At 57.6% G+C, this 14,632-nt stretch overlaps 1 protein-coding gene across 6 annotated transcripts in view; it reads right to left on the bottom strand.

The window, feature by feature from the left end:
* The window catches only part of PLXNA1 (plexin A1), a 239,942-nt gene that overhangs the window by 133,978 nt on the left and 91,332 nt on the right, over positions 1 to 14,632 (bottom strand). For 4 of the 6 annotated variants that reach the window (XM_065408674.1, XM_065408675.1, XM_065408677.1 and 1 more), the window contains exons 3-4: positions 9,473 to 9,613; positions 1,694 to 1,794 (exon numbers count right to left, since the gene is read on the bottom strand). In XM_065408674.1, the coding sequence (XP_065264746.1) occupies positions 1,694 to 1,794; positions 9,473 to 9,613 (242 nt within the window). The remainder of the gene's footprint in view (positions 1 to 1,693; positions 1,795 to 9,472; positions 9,614 to 14,632) is intronic. The other 2 variants (XM_065408678.1, XM_065408679.1) reach the window with 2 other exon arrangements.

Here is a 14,632-nt window from a genome sequence, read left to right as displayed (position 1 = left end):
ACAGGCCTCCTGAGTAACAAAGAGGTTAGCTCCAGTACTTCTGGCTTAGATGGCATAGTAAAATCAGGCACATTTGCATGTGTGTGAGAGAAACTGGTGTAAGCATCACAGCACGAAGAGATGGGCAGCCCCTATTAGCTCCCCAAGTCCGTCGCCCACTACAGGCTTAGCCCCATTGTGCATTGCCTAGGAGCAGATGTTGCTGGAGGCAGCGTAGGAGACTGAGGCAAGGGTCAGTGTCAGGTCAAGCTCTCCCCACGCCCTCTGCCACCCGTGCTGCAGAGTGACTCCAAGGCTCCCAGTCCGTGACCGCTCTGCTGAGGCTGTTCACAAGGGGGGTACTTAGTGCCTGTCATGGTGGTAGCTTTGTGCTGTGGGCACCGGTCTGCTCAAGACTGGGCTGAGCCCCAGCAACTCATTTCACACCAGGCTCTGAACCACCATCGTCTGGTCATGAAGGGGAAAGTCACCACAGGGATGAAATGCCCTGGACTCCAAAGGGCTAATGGGGCGATCCAGACTCCGACACTCCAGCACCCTGCATGTCCCAGCAGCTGCCAAGCCCAGAAGGGCTGGAGAACAGCTGAGCAAGGGCGGCAGGGGCGAGCTTCTCCATTGCCGTGTGGCCTGCATTAATGTGTGCTGCAGGGGGATGGGAAACTCCTGCCCATCAGGGAGGGAAGCTTCATGTCTAATCCTTAGCCACCCGGCAGATCTGACACTCAGAATCCTCCGTGCGCTAGATGGCTGGCGACTCGGAGTGGGCTGCCATCAATCACCCTCGCAGCACCACTTCATTCCAGGGGACACAGCGCAGCCGGAGGAGCCAGCGAGAGACAGCACAAGCCAGGCGGACGGGCCCTTATCTCCCAGGCTGGTTTGCCATCAGCTGGAAACTGGCAGGGAACCAACCCCTCAGCCAGTGCCTCTCTCTGAAGGGCTCTCATCTGCACCCACACGCTCCACGGAGTCAGTGAGTGGCGACACCACCCACAGCGGAGGAAGCTGAGGGTCACACCCGCTGAGATGGGCTATTCTTCCTTTTGCTGGGGTTTGACCACAGCTGTAGGGGCTGAGCATGTACCACAGATCTCAGCAAGAGCACCTTGAGAAGCCACCCAAGCAAGGCTAATTGGCCAGCATCTCTGGTGAGGACTCGAGAGGGAACAGTGAGGGGCTGCAGGTCAGCACTGAGAGGCCCTGGCTGAGCTGTGTGAGGGGCCCAGGACTGAAATGGGATGGGATGGGGGAGGCTGGACAGTGCCCAGGACTAGGATAGTAAGACAGGTGAGGAGCAATGGGCACTGGCACAGCACCTGCCTGTATTGCGCTTGGCTCTAGCAAGGCCTATCGTCAGTCCCTGTAGGCACAGCAGACTGGCACCCAATCTGTTTAATGTGGAAGGCACTCAGATACCACGGTGATGGGCAGCAGTACAAACCTATACAGGCAAAAGGCAGGCAATAAAAATCCAACAGCATGCTCAGCCCCCAACGAAACAGCGCTCTGTTATGCTGCGTTGGGGTGGGGATTCATGTCCTTGCTGGTCCTGGGAGACCCAGCGGAGCCCCGGCTAAGGGCTCAGGGGGAAGCAGTGAGTGTTTGTCCTGGGTAGCCCTGCAAGTGACCGGGCAGAGAGGGCAGCTGTGCAAGGCTGGGACACAGACACACAGCACGAGACCGCCGTACTCACACGTTATGAAGGACACACCAGCCGCAGTGGGGGTCCTTGGAGCCCAGGCACAGCGCACAGCTCTTGTATTGTTCACAGCTCTCCACGGGCACTTGTGTCACCTGGGGGAGAGAAAGAGACAGGCAGATCGTGAACATGCCCATCAGAAAGCCCCAGGCCAGCCTGTTCCTACCCACCCACCTCTTGGGGAACCCCACAACACACACCAGGAAAGGGGGCCAGGCTTGGCGGAGTGGGGGCAGCCTCAGCGGCAGATGGAACCAGTGCATGGAGAAAGTGGGGACAGAAGAGAATGGGGGAGATGCAGGGATCCTGCAGGATAGATGGAATGGGTAACTGGGGAGCGGGAGGGGAGTGGGACAGGGAGAGGAGGAAGGAGGCAGGAATGAGTGACAGCGAGGGAGGGAGGAAGAGAAGGTGGGTCGCACTATGATAGTGGCTCAGGCCCATGATTAAGGGAAGGCTGTAGGGTACACTCCCCTCATGGTGCTGGATCCTATGCCCAGTTAACTCCACACTGTGTTAAGAGCCCCACCTTTGGACATTAAGGGGTTAACAAAACATAGGGGCAAGCCTCAGGCTTCTTTCAAGCCCAGAGTTGAAGACCTGAGGTGCCCTGATTGTTTCTTTGAGGCCAGGGATGAGAGCGGTGGGGCAGCAGGCAGAGACCCTTCTCCTGTGCTTTTATCTCATGCTGTGCTCCCCAGAGCCAGCTCAGTGCCTATGAATCCAGTGATGGGGCTAGGAGCCCAGTTTCCACCCCTGTACAAGCTATTGTGGCTGGGACGACACAGAACCTCCCCCTCCCATCTGTGCAGCCACGGTGAGCACATGACGTGAGCAGGTGCCCTCGCTGACTCCACCGTACCCAGAGTCCCACAGCTTGGGGCACGCAGGCAGCATGGCGCCTCGCAGTCCCCCACCCCTGCTACCCTGGGTGAAGGATGCCCTCGGAGTTCCCTGCCCATATATGAGGTGTCTGTTAGATAGTCAGCAACAGCGCATGGGGACAGCTGCTGCACAGAGGTGGCTCTCCTAATAAAGGCCTAGAGGGCCTGTTAACACTACACCTTGCCTCATGACTTGAGCCTAGGCTGGCAGTGTCTATACCTAGGGCAGGGCTTTCAGAGATAAGCAGCTAAATTTAGGATCAAGGGGCAACGTATAGACACCTGATTTTTACAAGTGCTGAGACCAGAGAGGCAAGTGTGCCTTCCCCTCAGTCTCAGGCAAAGAGCAGCAGGACCTGGGTGAGCATTTATTCGTGCTTAACGCCCCCAGGGAGCACTTCGGGGGTCAATAAGGTGAAATCTGGTCTCCAGGAATAGCAGTCCCACGAGCCCACTAGACCGCAGGTTATTTCAACCCTATAAATAGCTCCCTTCTTGTCCCTCAAGAAGCCCATATAAACATGACCACAAACACCAATAGGGGGGCATCAGGGGTGTATCCCAAGCACTGGGGCGCATGGACCCCAAATGCACAACCCTGGGAAAACTCCCATGCTGCCCCCTGCTTCAGGGAGCCGCAGACCTGGCTCCTTCCCAAGCCAGATGTCCCTGTCTTTCACTCTCCTTATTATCAAATCATAGAAATGTAGGGCTGGAAGCGAGCTCAAGAAGTCATCAAGTCCAGCCCTCTGCATTGAGACAGGACCAAGTAAATCTAGACCATCCCTGACAGGTGTTTGTCCAACCTGTTCTCAAAAACCTCCAATGACAGGGATTCCACAACCTCCCTAGGACCTTTCTCCCTCCCCATCACTCCAGGGCAAAATCCCGAGGTTGGGACAACAGTTAGACCAGGTCTCCACTACAGACTTCTGCTGGCATCACTCAGTCAGTCAGGGGTGTGAAGAGGTGGGACCCCTGATGGGCAGAGGTCCTGGTGAAGATGCAGTTATACAGCCAAGCTGCACTTTCACCCATAGAGCTCGTTTTGCTCATGCGTGGGACTTTCGCTATACTGGTACAAAATGCAACTTTGCTGGTATAGCTTCAGCTACACTAGCAGCGCTTTGCTGGTATGGTACATTGATATCCCTATACCTGTACAGCACTCCTAGTGTAGCCATGGCCTTCCTTGCTGCGGCCATCAGTGATGTTCCAAAGAGCAGCAGCATTCCATAAGTAACAGCTGTGACAGGCTAACATGCTTACAGCCCCTGATGGACAACGGCCAGATGCCAACCCTGCAGCTGCAGGGAAGAGGGGAGATTTTAAAAGGAGCAGGGTCGGTAGGACATTCCCCCCTTACCAGCCTAACCTGGTCTTCAATGGCCTGTAGGTCACCTGGCATGGTTGGAAAGAGCCCTACAACCTTCGACACCTAATGTACAGTCTCCTGTGGGGACCAGTCTGAGCTCCCCTGCAGGTAGCTAAGAAGGGGAAGAGAGGCTGGAAACTCCTGGACCATGTGAGGACACCTCTGCTTGCCCCAGTGGGCCCCACACACTTAGCTCCTTAGGAAGCTCAATGGTGAGAGGGAGGGCAGGCGAGGCTGCTCTGTATCTGTTCCCAGCAGCCAATGGAACACCGAGTTCATTTCGACCCAGAGGCAAAGGCACTAAGAAAAGCTACATTATTTCCATCAAGAATTATTGAACCTTGAGAGAGAAAAACAGCTCACGAGGGACCTAAGAGCCAATGTACTCAGCACAGACACAGCCTCTCTAGTGCTCTCTGGCTTTCATGGAAAGGGATGCAGGGCTGTGTCCAACATTTCTCAAACATCTTGCAAAGACATGCCCCTCAATCTTGATCTTCAGTCCCCCATCACCCCACTATCCCAGCCCTGCCCTGCCCTCCTCCTACAGCCCTGCCAATCCCCCTCCACTCTGACCCACAGCTCCTCCTGCTACTCTAACCCTGAGCTCCTACACGACTCTACAGACACCCCTCAATCCTGACCAGCAGCCCACCACTGCTATTCCAGTCCTGGGCCCCCGCCCTCTACAGATGCCCCTCAACACTGAACTGCAGCACCCCTTCCCCCACGGAAGGGCCTCCCCTGAATGAGGCTGACAACTATTCCAGATTATAACGGATGTCATGCCAGGATTGTGATGCACAAGCAGGGACCAGACTGAGACCCCACCAAGCTCATTGCCAAGATGGCTCAGGTACTGGAATCAAAGGCAGGTCTGGCATAGAGAAAGGCGAATGGCTGGGGATCCTGGCAATCTAGCCAACCTCTGTAGAGCACAATGAACAACTGGACTCTCCAGAGTTTAGGAAAACGGGATAGCATTTTACAGCCCTCTATGCCCATTTCAGATGCTAGCCAGACCCCTACACTCTCCGACATGTGACAGCAGGAGTTAGCCTTAAAGGGTTACAAGCTCTTTATTAATTGCTCCTCCAGATTTGATTAAAATCCCCTCATTTCTCTGGCCCTCCGAGCTCTGTTACAACTGTTCATTTAATTACTTTCCAGCAACACCCTGATAACACCAGGCTGCGATGGAAGAGAGCTCTTTTTATTGAGGAAAGGAGAAGACGGGGGTGGGAGGAGGTTTCAGAAGGCAAGAGAGTTCTTTGCTTTGTCAGCAAAGAGACAGAAGCTGCAAAAGCAAATGTCATAATACCCACTTCCAATCTGTCTGTACAGCACCCAACACAATAGGGTTAATGTCCTGCTATCCTCGCTGTGAAAAACACTGCAACTCAGCAATAAATCCCCTCCTGTTGGGGTTCACTGAGCAAAGCCCTCAACTGTCCGGCTGCCCCCCAAATATCCCACCAGTGGTAGCCAGGCCTTAGAACTGCAACAGGGCAATGACAGGGAGGCAGCCAGGAACAGCTTCTCAGATTTCCCCCCACCCTTTCCTTTAGGGTACTCTTCCCCCCCGCCCCCGTCTCCAGCCTTTCCCCATGGGATCCCCACATTCACAACTTCAAGCCCTCCGATCCCCTGGGGAGCAGGGAACCCTCTGTGGTTCAAAGTGCCCTGGAGCATCCATAGATGGTCCTAACGTTCTCTTGTGGCCTGACAATCCAATCAGACCTCCTGGATAACCCAGGCCAGACAATTCCACCAACAATTCTGCATCAGACCATCCCTTCTGGTCATCACTCCTCGCTCCCCAGCTGGCCACAGCTTAGGGCATCTAGGATGGGGCTGGGAGTGCAGAACAGGGGGAAGCAGGGACTTACGTAGGGAGTGAAACCTCCACGCATGGCCTGCAGACTCAGGAACATGGTCTCTCTTTCAGCTTCTGCCTTGGAGCTGAAGACCATCTCCCGCTGTCACTTCAGCACTGCCACAATTTCCAGCTTCCCCAACGCATGTCTGTCAGGAGGGGACAGCCCAGACCTGGGAACGCAGGGCCAAGGGGAGAGGCTGCTCCGCTAAGAAAGAGTTACGGCCCATTTTCAATCCTGCTGCCATTAACCAGCAGAAAGGGAGAGGAGGAAATGGAAGAGCTGGGAATAGTAAGGGGCTCGGTGCGGAGAGGCTCACCACTGAGCCGCATCCCAGGCCCTTTGAGACACCGGGGTTGGGGGATTCGGCCGACAGCCTCCCAGTCAGCAAGTCACCCAGAGAGCCCCAGGTCTCCTCGGAGTCTCTGGCAGATTGTAAACCGGAAACAGGGGGCTGGCAGCAGGAGGAGGAAATAGGCTGCTCCGTCCCCATGGGGTTTCTGGACCAATCAAAGGCCCCGTTTTCATATCCCCCACCTGGGACAACGGCCTGGAGATATATCATGATTCTAGTTCAGCTGTGGTTCCAGCCACGTGCACAGACTGGGAGACTGAGACCCACCTGCTACAGCTCACCCACGCTGCCCACCCAGCCACATCGGGGAAGCTAGGCCACGACACAGCTCCGGCAGGAGTCCATCTCAGGGGGGCAAGAGGCCTACTCCCCCCTTGGTTCATCCCGTGTCCCCGCTCCAGCTGCACTCTGAGCGAGGCACAGCACGGGTAAGCACACTGCAAGGGGGAAGAGTGCTCACAACTCGCCAAGGGACAGCCACGCTGTCATGGGGCACCGGACATGGCTGTTTCGGGAACATAGGCACAGACCCTACACAAGCCCTCCCAGGGCAAGAACACTACATCTCCAGCAAGCCTGCCTGCAGTGGAGGAGGATGGGGTGGCTAGTATCCCCTGAGCCATGACCCAGTGGGGCAGCCAACCAGCAGGGGCTGCTGTGTCCCATCTAGGCCTGCCAGTGACCCGCTGGGTGTCTAGCTCTCCCCGCCTGCCCCCTGGGAACAGACATCCCCCCACTGGGCTCAGTCCCACTGGAAGGTCACTTGTGCCTGCTGCCTAGTGGCCATGAAGGACGAAAGGGGGGCGGAAGCTGCTCACCAGGCTGTCCCTTCCCCTCCCACGCCTACCTGCCCTGCTCCCCTGAGCTTTGGCTGGCCTGAATGTCCCTCTTGGTTACCTGGTCCTGTGATCCCCCATCTCTGGAGCAGCCTGCAGGGTGCCTGGGTAATACTGAGGCCCCAGTGCAGATAGCTGCCTTCCCCACAAGTGCTGCTCCAGCAGGCTCCTAGCAGGGGGTACCCATGGCATGTTAACGATTATTGGCAGCCCCCTGGAGTTCCCCCTCCCTTTGGGGATATGGGCTTCTCTGACCCTTTCACTCAGTCTCCTGCTAAACACCTGAGCAAAGGTGACTTCCCTGCTGGGAGAGCTGGAGGAGAGGGGCAGGCAGGAAGGGAGGCGGTGACCCGGAAGAGCTTGGTGGGAAAGGGGGCCCAGGGGAGGGAAAGGTGACAGGAACGTGGGCGCGAGCGGCTGCTGGGGGGAACAGGGACGCCCCTGCACTACACTTCCCCCCATTCTCCACAGGAATGTCCTGATGCATGGACAGCCCTGGAGACTGGATCCCTCCATCCCAGCATAGGCAGCGGCAGCCCAAGCTCCCTCAGCAGAGCATCTGCTCTTCCGTGGAAGGCAACCCCCACTGAGGCCTACAGGGGAGTCCAGTCACCAACGTGTACTCCAGCCTCAGCCTCTGCTAGGACTGTCGAAGGAGAGGCCAGTCAGAGGCTCCTGGCTGCCAGGCACAGGACTGAGAACGGACAGACTCATTTCACGCAGGCCACCGGTGGCAATCCTCCTTTAGCACGGCTGGAGACAGCCAGAAGGTGATATCGCTACCTCACAGGGCCACAGCAATGGTCCAGAGAGCTGGAAGCATGCAAACACAGATACATGCATGCCCACACACACACGCACAGGTATGTGCACTCATGTGTAGGCATACTGGTAGATACAAACACTCATGACTATACACAGCATTGCCAAGTTCTCATAGCAAACCATGTCGTGTGGAACATGTGCTGTAAAGAAACAGGCTAAGGGAGCTGTATTTGGTCAGCTCAGATGGACTGTCTGTCCCTACTTCTTCCAGCAGACCATAAGAGATAACTGCCTGCTGCCCAGTTGGGCCGACCCAGCGGCAATACCAGTGCAGAAGAGCCAGAACCCATCCCTTTCCGCTGGCTGGTGCACTGGCTAGGGGGAGCGACTGAGGTGGCTCACTGAGCCCCAGGGCATAGCAGAAGCTAGGCAGAGAGAAGATCACACATAGCTCCACACCCCCTTATGGTGGACCAAGGAGCAGAATGACCCTCAAAGGAAGCCTTTCGTCAGCGTTCAAGCTGGGATTTCCAAAGGAGCGAAAGAGAATTGGGTTCTGAGTGCCCACTGCATCCAAATGGAGCAGGGCACTGCATCCCCCCGCCAGGCTCCTCTGCAAAGCCCAGCGTGAGTGTCTAGAGTAGAGGTGAGCAAACTACGGCCCGTGGGCCACATCTGGCCTGCAGGACCGGCCTGCCTGGCCCTTGAGCTCCTGGCCAGGGAGGCTAGCCCCCGGCCCTTCCCCCGCAGCCATGCCGCCACATGGGCAGCGCTCTGGGCAGCGGAGCGGCGTGCTCCTGCTGAGCAGAGCGGCAGCGTGTCTAGCTCTGGCCTGGCGGCATGGCTGCCAGACATGCTGCTCTGAGCGGCGTGGTAAGGGAGCCGGGGCTGGGGGGGAGGGTTGGATAAGGGGCAGGGAGTCCCGGGGGGCAGTCAGGGGACAGGGAGCAGGGGGTAGTTGGATGGGGCAGAGGTTCTGCGGGGGGGGAGGGGCCTGTCAGGGGGTGTGGGTGTGGATAGGGATCAGGGGACATGGAACAAGGGAGTTTGGATAGGTGTGGGGTTCCGGGGGGCCCGTCAGGAGGCGGGGGTGTGGATAGGGGTTGGGTGACTGGGAGCAGGGGGTTGGATATGGGGTGGGGTCCTGGGGGGGGGGGGGGGAGGGTTAGGGGCGGGAGTCCTGGGGGGGGGGTGGCTAGGGGATAAGGAGCAAGGAGGATTGGATGAGTTGGAGGTTCTGAGGGGGGCAATCAGGGGGCAGGAAGTGGGAGGGGGCTGTTTGGGGAGGCACAGCTTTCCCTACCCGGCCTTCCATACAGTTTCGCAACCCCAAAGTTTGCCCACTCCTGGTCTAGAGCTCGTGCTGTCAGACTGCAGGGCCATGCAGAGGGGGTCTCAGGCCTCTGTCAGAGGCTCTGGGGAGATGAAAGGGACAGTGCTGGCACTCTGTGATTGGGGCAGCAGGAACAATGCAGCTTCTGTCCCTATCATGCTGCTTACTCCTGTATTTGGTGCCTGGGCACTGCGGCGATGGGAGCAGGCTGGGACCCTGCCTCTTGTAGGATTGGGGTGAGATGACTGCTGCCGACTGCAGCGCAGGCTGGTCCCCTCAGCTGCCAACTTCACACTGATCTTGCTGGTGAAGCAGAGCGAGCCTTGCCTCTCCCTCCTGGGTAGTTACCTGTTTCTCAGTCATGGCGTAGATGTGCTGGCGGTCGGGGCTGAGCACCAGGTCTCGCAGGATGGAGCTGCCCTCGTGGGCCACGACATTCTCATACTGCAGTGCCGGACGCCCGCTGGGACTGGACAAGTCCACCAGGATCTGCGGACCAGAGGGGAGAGGGTTAGCGCTGTCTCCCACGCAGGGAGGGGAAACACTGCAGTCACAACAATGAGGCACGCACAGAGGGGTTTCAATCACACATGGACCCTCGTCAGGAGGCCTCAATTTCCCCTCCTCCAACACTCCACCTTGTCACCTTCCACTCGTCTCCGCCCTGCGTGGTTTCCAGCCAGGACCACAAGCGGAGACAAGAGCCATTGCTGACTTCATGAAAATTAGACAGCCGCAGAAATCAACCTGGTGAGAAAGGCCCTCAGGCTCCAGACCTCGGAGGGGCTTTGGCTGCCTTAGGGAAGCACTGGAGCAGCAGCCCAGGCTTCGGAAAGCTCTCCAGACCCTCTCTGCCATCTGGCAGATGTAATGCACCACTTTCCCATGACCCCTCCTTTCTCCTACACAATCTGCACACAAACAGAGGGGGGGAGCAGGGAGTAGGCCCACCCAGGACAAGACTGTGCCCTCAGTCTGTTCTCCAGTCCCAGAGTTCAGTTGTCAACATCCCTAGCAACAGGGCTGTCGCTCTGCGGACAATCTCAGGAAATCCTGCCATTTACTCATCCCACACTTCCCTTTGTTCACTTTCATCCCACTGCTCCTCATTCCACCCCACTGGCTCAGTCTCAGGCAGCCAATCCTCCTGGCATTTACCCTCATCAGAGACGCACCGGCAGGAACTGCCTTCCCATTCATCGTCATTCAGCCAGGCTATGCGGACTTCGCTCTGTTCATCCCTCCCCAGAAGCCAAGCCCTGCAGCCACCTGGTTATTTTTGCTGCTTTCCTCTGAGCTCCCTTCAGTCTGTCAATATCTTTTGAGCTGGAGGAGGCCAGAATTCCCAGGTCAGTGTCCCAGAGCTGTGAAGAAAGGGCCTTGTGCCCCCTTGCTCTGGGATGTGGTGCCCCTTGTACAGAAGAGCCCAGAACTGAGCCATGTCTGACAAGGGGCAGGGGGATTTGACACAGTAATAGCCAGAAAGGGCTATCACCTCCGTAGGTCAGTCTCCCTTGAGATTCAAGGAAGGTCCCAAGGGTTCAAGGCGTTATTCTGGGTCGGGCCTAGGAAGGTCTAGGGATCCCACTGTATAACAGGGTCAGCAGAGGTTCAGAAAGCACCTCTGTTCCTCGAGCTGTGCAGGGCCACGGCAAATGCTTTAATCCCTTTACAGCTCCCTTTTACATTAAAACTATTCCTAAATGCCTTGCTTTCTCACTATACTGGCAATAACCACATTAGGAGCACCACAGAGATAGTCACCCACTAGCTGGGGTTAAATTCAGCAGGGTTAATTCCCTGAACCCAATTGCCACTCCCTGCTTGCAACAAACAAACACACTCACAGACTTTCAGGTCAGAAGGGACCATTGTGATGATCTAGTCTGACCTCCTGCACATTGCAGGCCACACACCCTCACCCACCCACTCCTGTAATAGCCCTGAGTAATAGCCCCTGAACCTCAGGCTGAGTTACTGACATTCTCAAATCATGGTTTAAAGACTGCAAGTTACAGAGACGCCACCATTTACTCTAGTTCAGACCAGTTAGTGACCAGTTCCCCATGCTGCAAAGGAAGGTGAAGCCCCCCTCCCCGCCAAGGTCTCTGCCAATCTGACCTGGGGGGGAAATTCCTTTCCAACCCCAAATATGGTGATCAGTTAGAACGTGAGGATGTGGGCAAGACCCACCAGCCAGGCACCCGGGAAAGAATTCTCTGGAGTAACTCAGAGCCCTCCCCATATAGTGTTCTGTCTCCAGCCACTGGGCATATTTGCCATTTCCACTTTCAGCTAATGGCGTAGCCTGGGAACCTAGCAGACTCCAGCAGCCCCTGGCCTTCAGCAGCCTCTGCAGAGAAGGCATCTCAGAACTGGAGCAGGAGGCCCCGCACCCATTCCCAGGAGGAATCCAGAGACACAGAGAAAGGGGCGTCCTCCAGAGCCTCCGGCCCTGCTAACAAAGCCAGCGCCCGTGACCCTGTCACTCACTCACACTGAGCCCCTGGCCCCTGGGAGTGGGAGACTGCCATTCTGCATGGATCTGGCACTCAGATGATCAAAGCGGCCTCGGGACAGGCCAGAGCCTTTATGGGCATGTTCCTCACAGCAGTGAGTCTCTTGGGGCGCAGGCAGGCTCCTTCGCCACTAGCAAATGGGAAACAGAACACTGGCCAGTAACAGGAGCCATGCTCCCGCCGGGACAGATGGGGAGTGCCAGGCGGGAGGTCTCGGAGCCTTCTGAGCCCAAACCCTGCCCCAAAACATCCAATGCACTGGCTGCTAAAAGCAAAGGCACAACAGAAATTGGCTTCTCCAACCCTCACCCAATCTCTGCAGAGTAACCCCTCCCGCCCCACCCAGCACCCCAAAGCATGCTGAAAGCTTTGCAGTCCTCGCTGCAATAAACAGACTCCAGCATTTGCATAGTTCCCACTCAGGCAGAGGATGCGGGGCTGGGAAGGCAGGATCCCAGTGTGCGGCTGATTAGCATGGAAATATATGCGGCTCACAAACAAACCGGGGCCTGTTTAATTAGAGCGGCGCCTTTGATTCACCACCAGCATCCCGCATGCACCAGCCCCGGATTATTTTTAGTCAGTTTTACAAAACAAATGTATTTAATTAAGAGAGACACCCCTGAGCTACTAGAGAGAGCGGAGAGCTCCACGTGGTGGGGAGAGGGGCTGCCCCTTCGCAGGGTGCGGGGCACTGGGGCCTATGGGCAGGGTGTAACTCTGCGGGGAGGAGCTGACAGCTGCTTGGGGAGCCGCAGGCAGGAGCTGAAGTGTGTGCTTGTAGCCACCGATTTCTCCTGCAAGCACTGCACTCCCCTCCCCCTTACCGGCACTCCCCACCCCGTTACCAATGCTCCCCGCTGTGCTGTTGGCATGGGCCCTGCTCCCCTCTCCCTTACCGGCACTCCCTACCCCGTTACCAATGCTCCCCGCTGTGCCGTCGGCATGGGCCCTGCTCCCCTCTCCCTTACCGGCACACCCCACCCCGTTACCAATGCTCCCCGCTGTGCCGTCGGCATGGGCCCTGCTCCCCTCCCCCTTACCGGCACTCCCCACCCCGTTACCAGTGCTCCTCGCTGTGCCGTCGGCATGGGCCCTGCTCCCCTCCCCCTTACAGGCACTCCCCACCCTGTTACCAATACTCCCAACTGTGCTGTCAGCATGGGCCCTGCTCCCCTCCCCCAACCAGCACTCCCCATCCCGTTACCAGTGCTCCCCGCTGTGCCGTCAGCATGGGCCCTGCTCCCCTCCCCCTTACCGGCACTCCCCACCCTGTTACCAATGCCCCCCGCTGTGCCATCAGCATGGGCCCTGCTCCCCTCCCCCAACCAGCACTCCCCATCCCGTTACCAATGCTCCCCACTGTGCTGTCAGCATGGGCCCTGCTCCCCTCCCCCAACCAGCACTCCCCATCCCGTTACCAGTGCTCCCCGCTGTGCCGTCAGCATGAGCCCTGCTCCCCTCCCCCAACCAGCACTCCCCATCCCGTTACCAGTGCTCTCCGCTGTGCCGTCAGCATGGGCCCTGCTCCCCTCCCCCTTACAGGCACTCCCCACCCTGTTACCAATACTCCCCGCTGTGCCGTCAGCATGGGCCCTGCTCCCCTCCCCCTTACCGGCACTCCCCACCCCGTTACCAGTGTTCCCTGCTGTGCCGTCAGCATGGGCCCTGCTCCCCTCCCCCTTACCGGCACTCCCCACCCCTTTACCAGTGCTCCCCGCTGTGCCGTCAGCATGGGCCCTGCTCCCCTGCTCCCCTCCCCCTTACCGGCACTCCCCACCCCGTTACCAGTGCTCCCCGCTGTGCCGTCAGCATGGGCCCTGCTCCCCTGCCCCCCTCCCCCTTACCAGCACTCCTCACCCTGTTACCAATGCACCCCCCCTCTGCCGTCGGCATGGGCCCTGCTCCCCTCCCTCTTACCGGCACTCCCCACCTCGTTACCAGTGCTCCCCAGCCCACCCCCAATTAGGCCTCCACTCCCTTCCCTGCCACAGCTGGGCTTCCGCTCCCCTTCCCCTTGCTGACAAAGGCGCCAGTCCCCTCCCCATTACCAACACTCCGTTTTACGCCCCCCCTTCCCATTAATGATGCCTCTGTTCCCTTCCCCCTCTGCCCCTTTCTGGGTACCCCCTGCTCAGATTTGGGACCTCGGGTTTGATCCTCCCTCAGATCCCAAACAGGAGCAAAGCTTCCGTGGCGCACCCAGCACTAGAGCACCCAGCAGTGCTGCGGGGGGAACAGAGCAGCACACCAGGAGTCAGGGCACCTGCTCTCTATTCCTGGCTCCGGCCCCAGCTCCTGGCACAACCCTTTGCAAGTCACCTCCCCGTGTCTCGGCAAAAGGTATAATGCTCCTGCCTGGCGGTGCTCTAATGAAAAGTGCTTCACAAGGGGTAAGCACTGTCTGTGCCTAATGGCAAAAGCCCAGCCAAAAGCTTCCCCACCCTGACCTGAAGGGAGTACAGCCCACACTGTCCAGGGGCAGCGGCTGTGTGTGTGTGTACAGCACCCAGCACAATGGGGCTCCTAGGCACTACCACAATACAAACAACAACCAGCCCCAATGGGGGCTGAGCACGAGTCCCAGCTCCCCAAACTCCTGACGCACACAGCGCTCGGGGTGCCCTGAATCGAGAGCTGAGGCTGATTGTGTGCTGCCCATGCCCCCACACACAGCATCAAAGCCATGGGCACCTCCTTCACTTTCCCTGCAACCCGGCACGGGCTCTCCCACGGGCGGTGGCAATGTCACAAACCCACCTTCCTTTCCAACCCTTTTACAGGCCACAGTCACAGCGCCGAGAAATCAATATAGTTTTACCCTGGTTTTAAAATAGATCAATGGGTGGCTGTCACTCCGGCAGTAATTTTTAACTAGCGGGGTAATTTCCCCATTACATTATTGCAGTGTGCAGTGCTGGGAAATAGAAAGAGACATTAAAAATAACAGACGTTAAGCACTTCGAGCTAATGCAAGGCTTCAGGAAAA

This window comes from Emys orbicularis, chromosome 7 (genome assembly GCF_028017835.1).
Source record: "Emys orbicularis isolate rEmyOrb1 chromosome 7, rEmyOrb1.hap1, whole genome shotgun sequence".
NCBI lineage: Eukaryota > Metazoa > Chordata > Testudines > Emydidae > Emys > Emys orbicularis.
The sequence above is the reverse complement of the archived record's forward strand: the minus strand, read 5'-3'. Positions and strand labels throughout refer to the sequence as shown.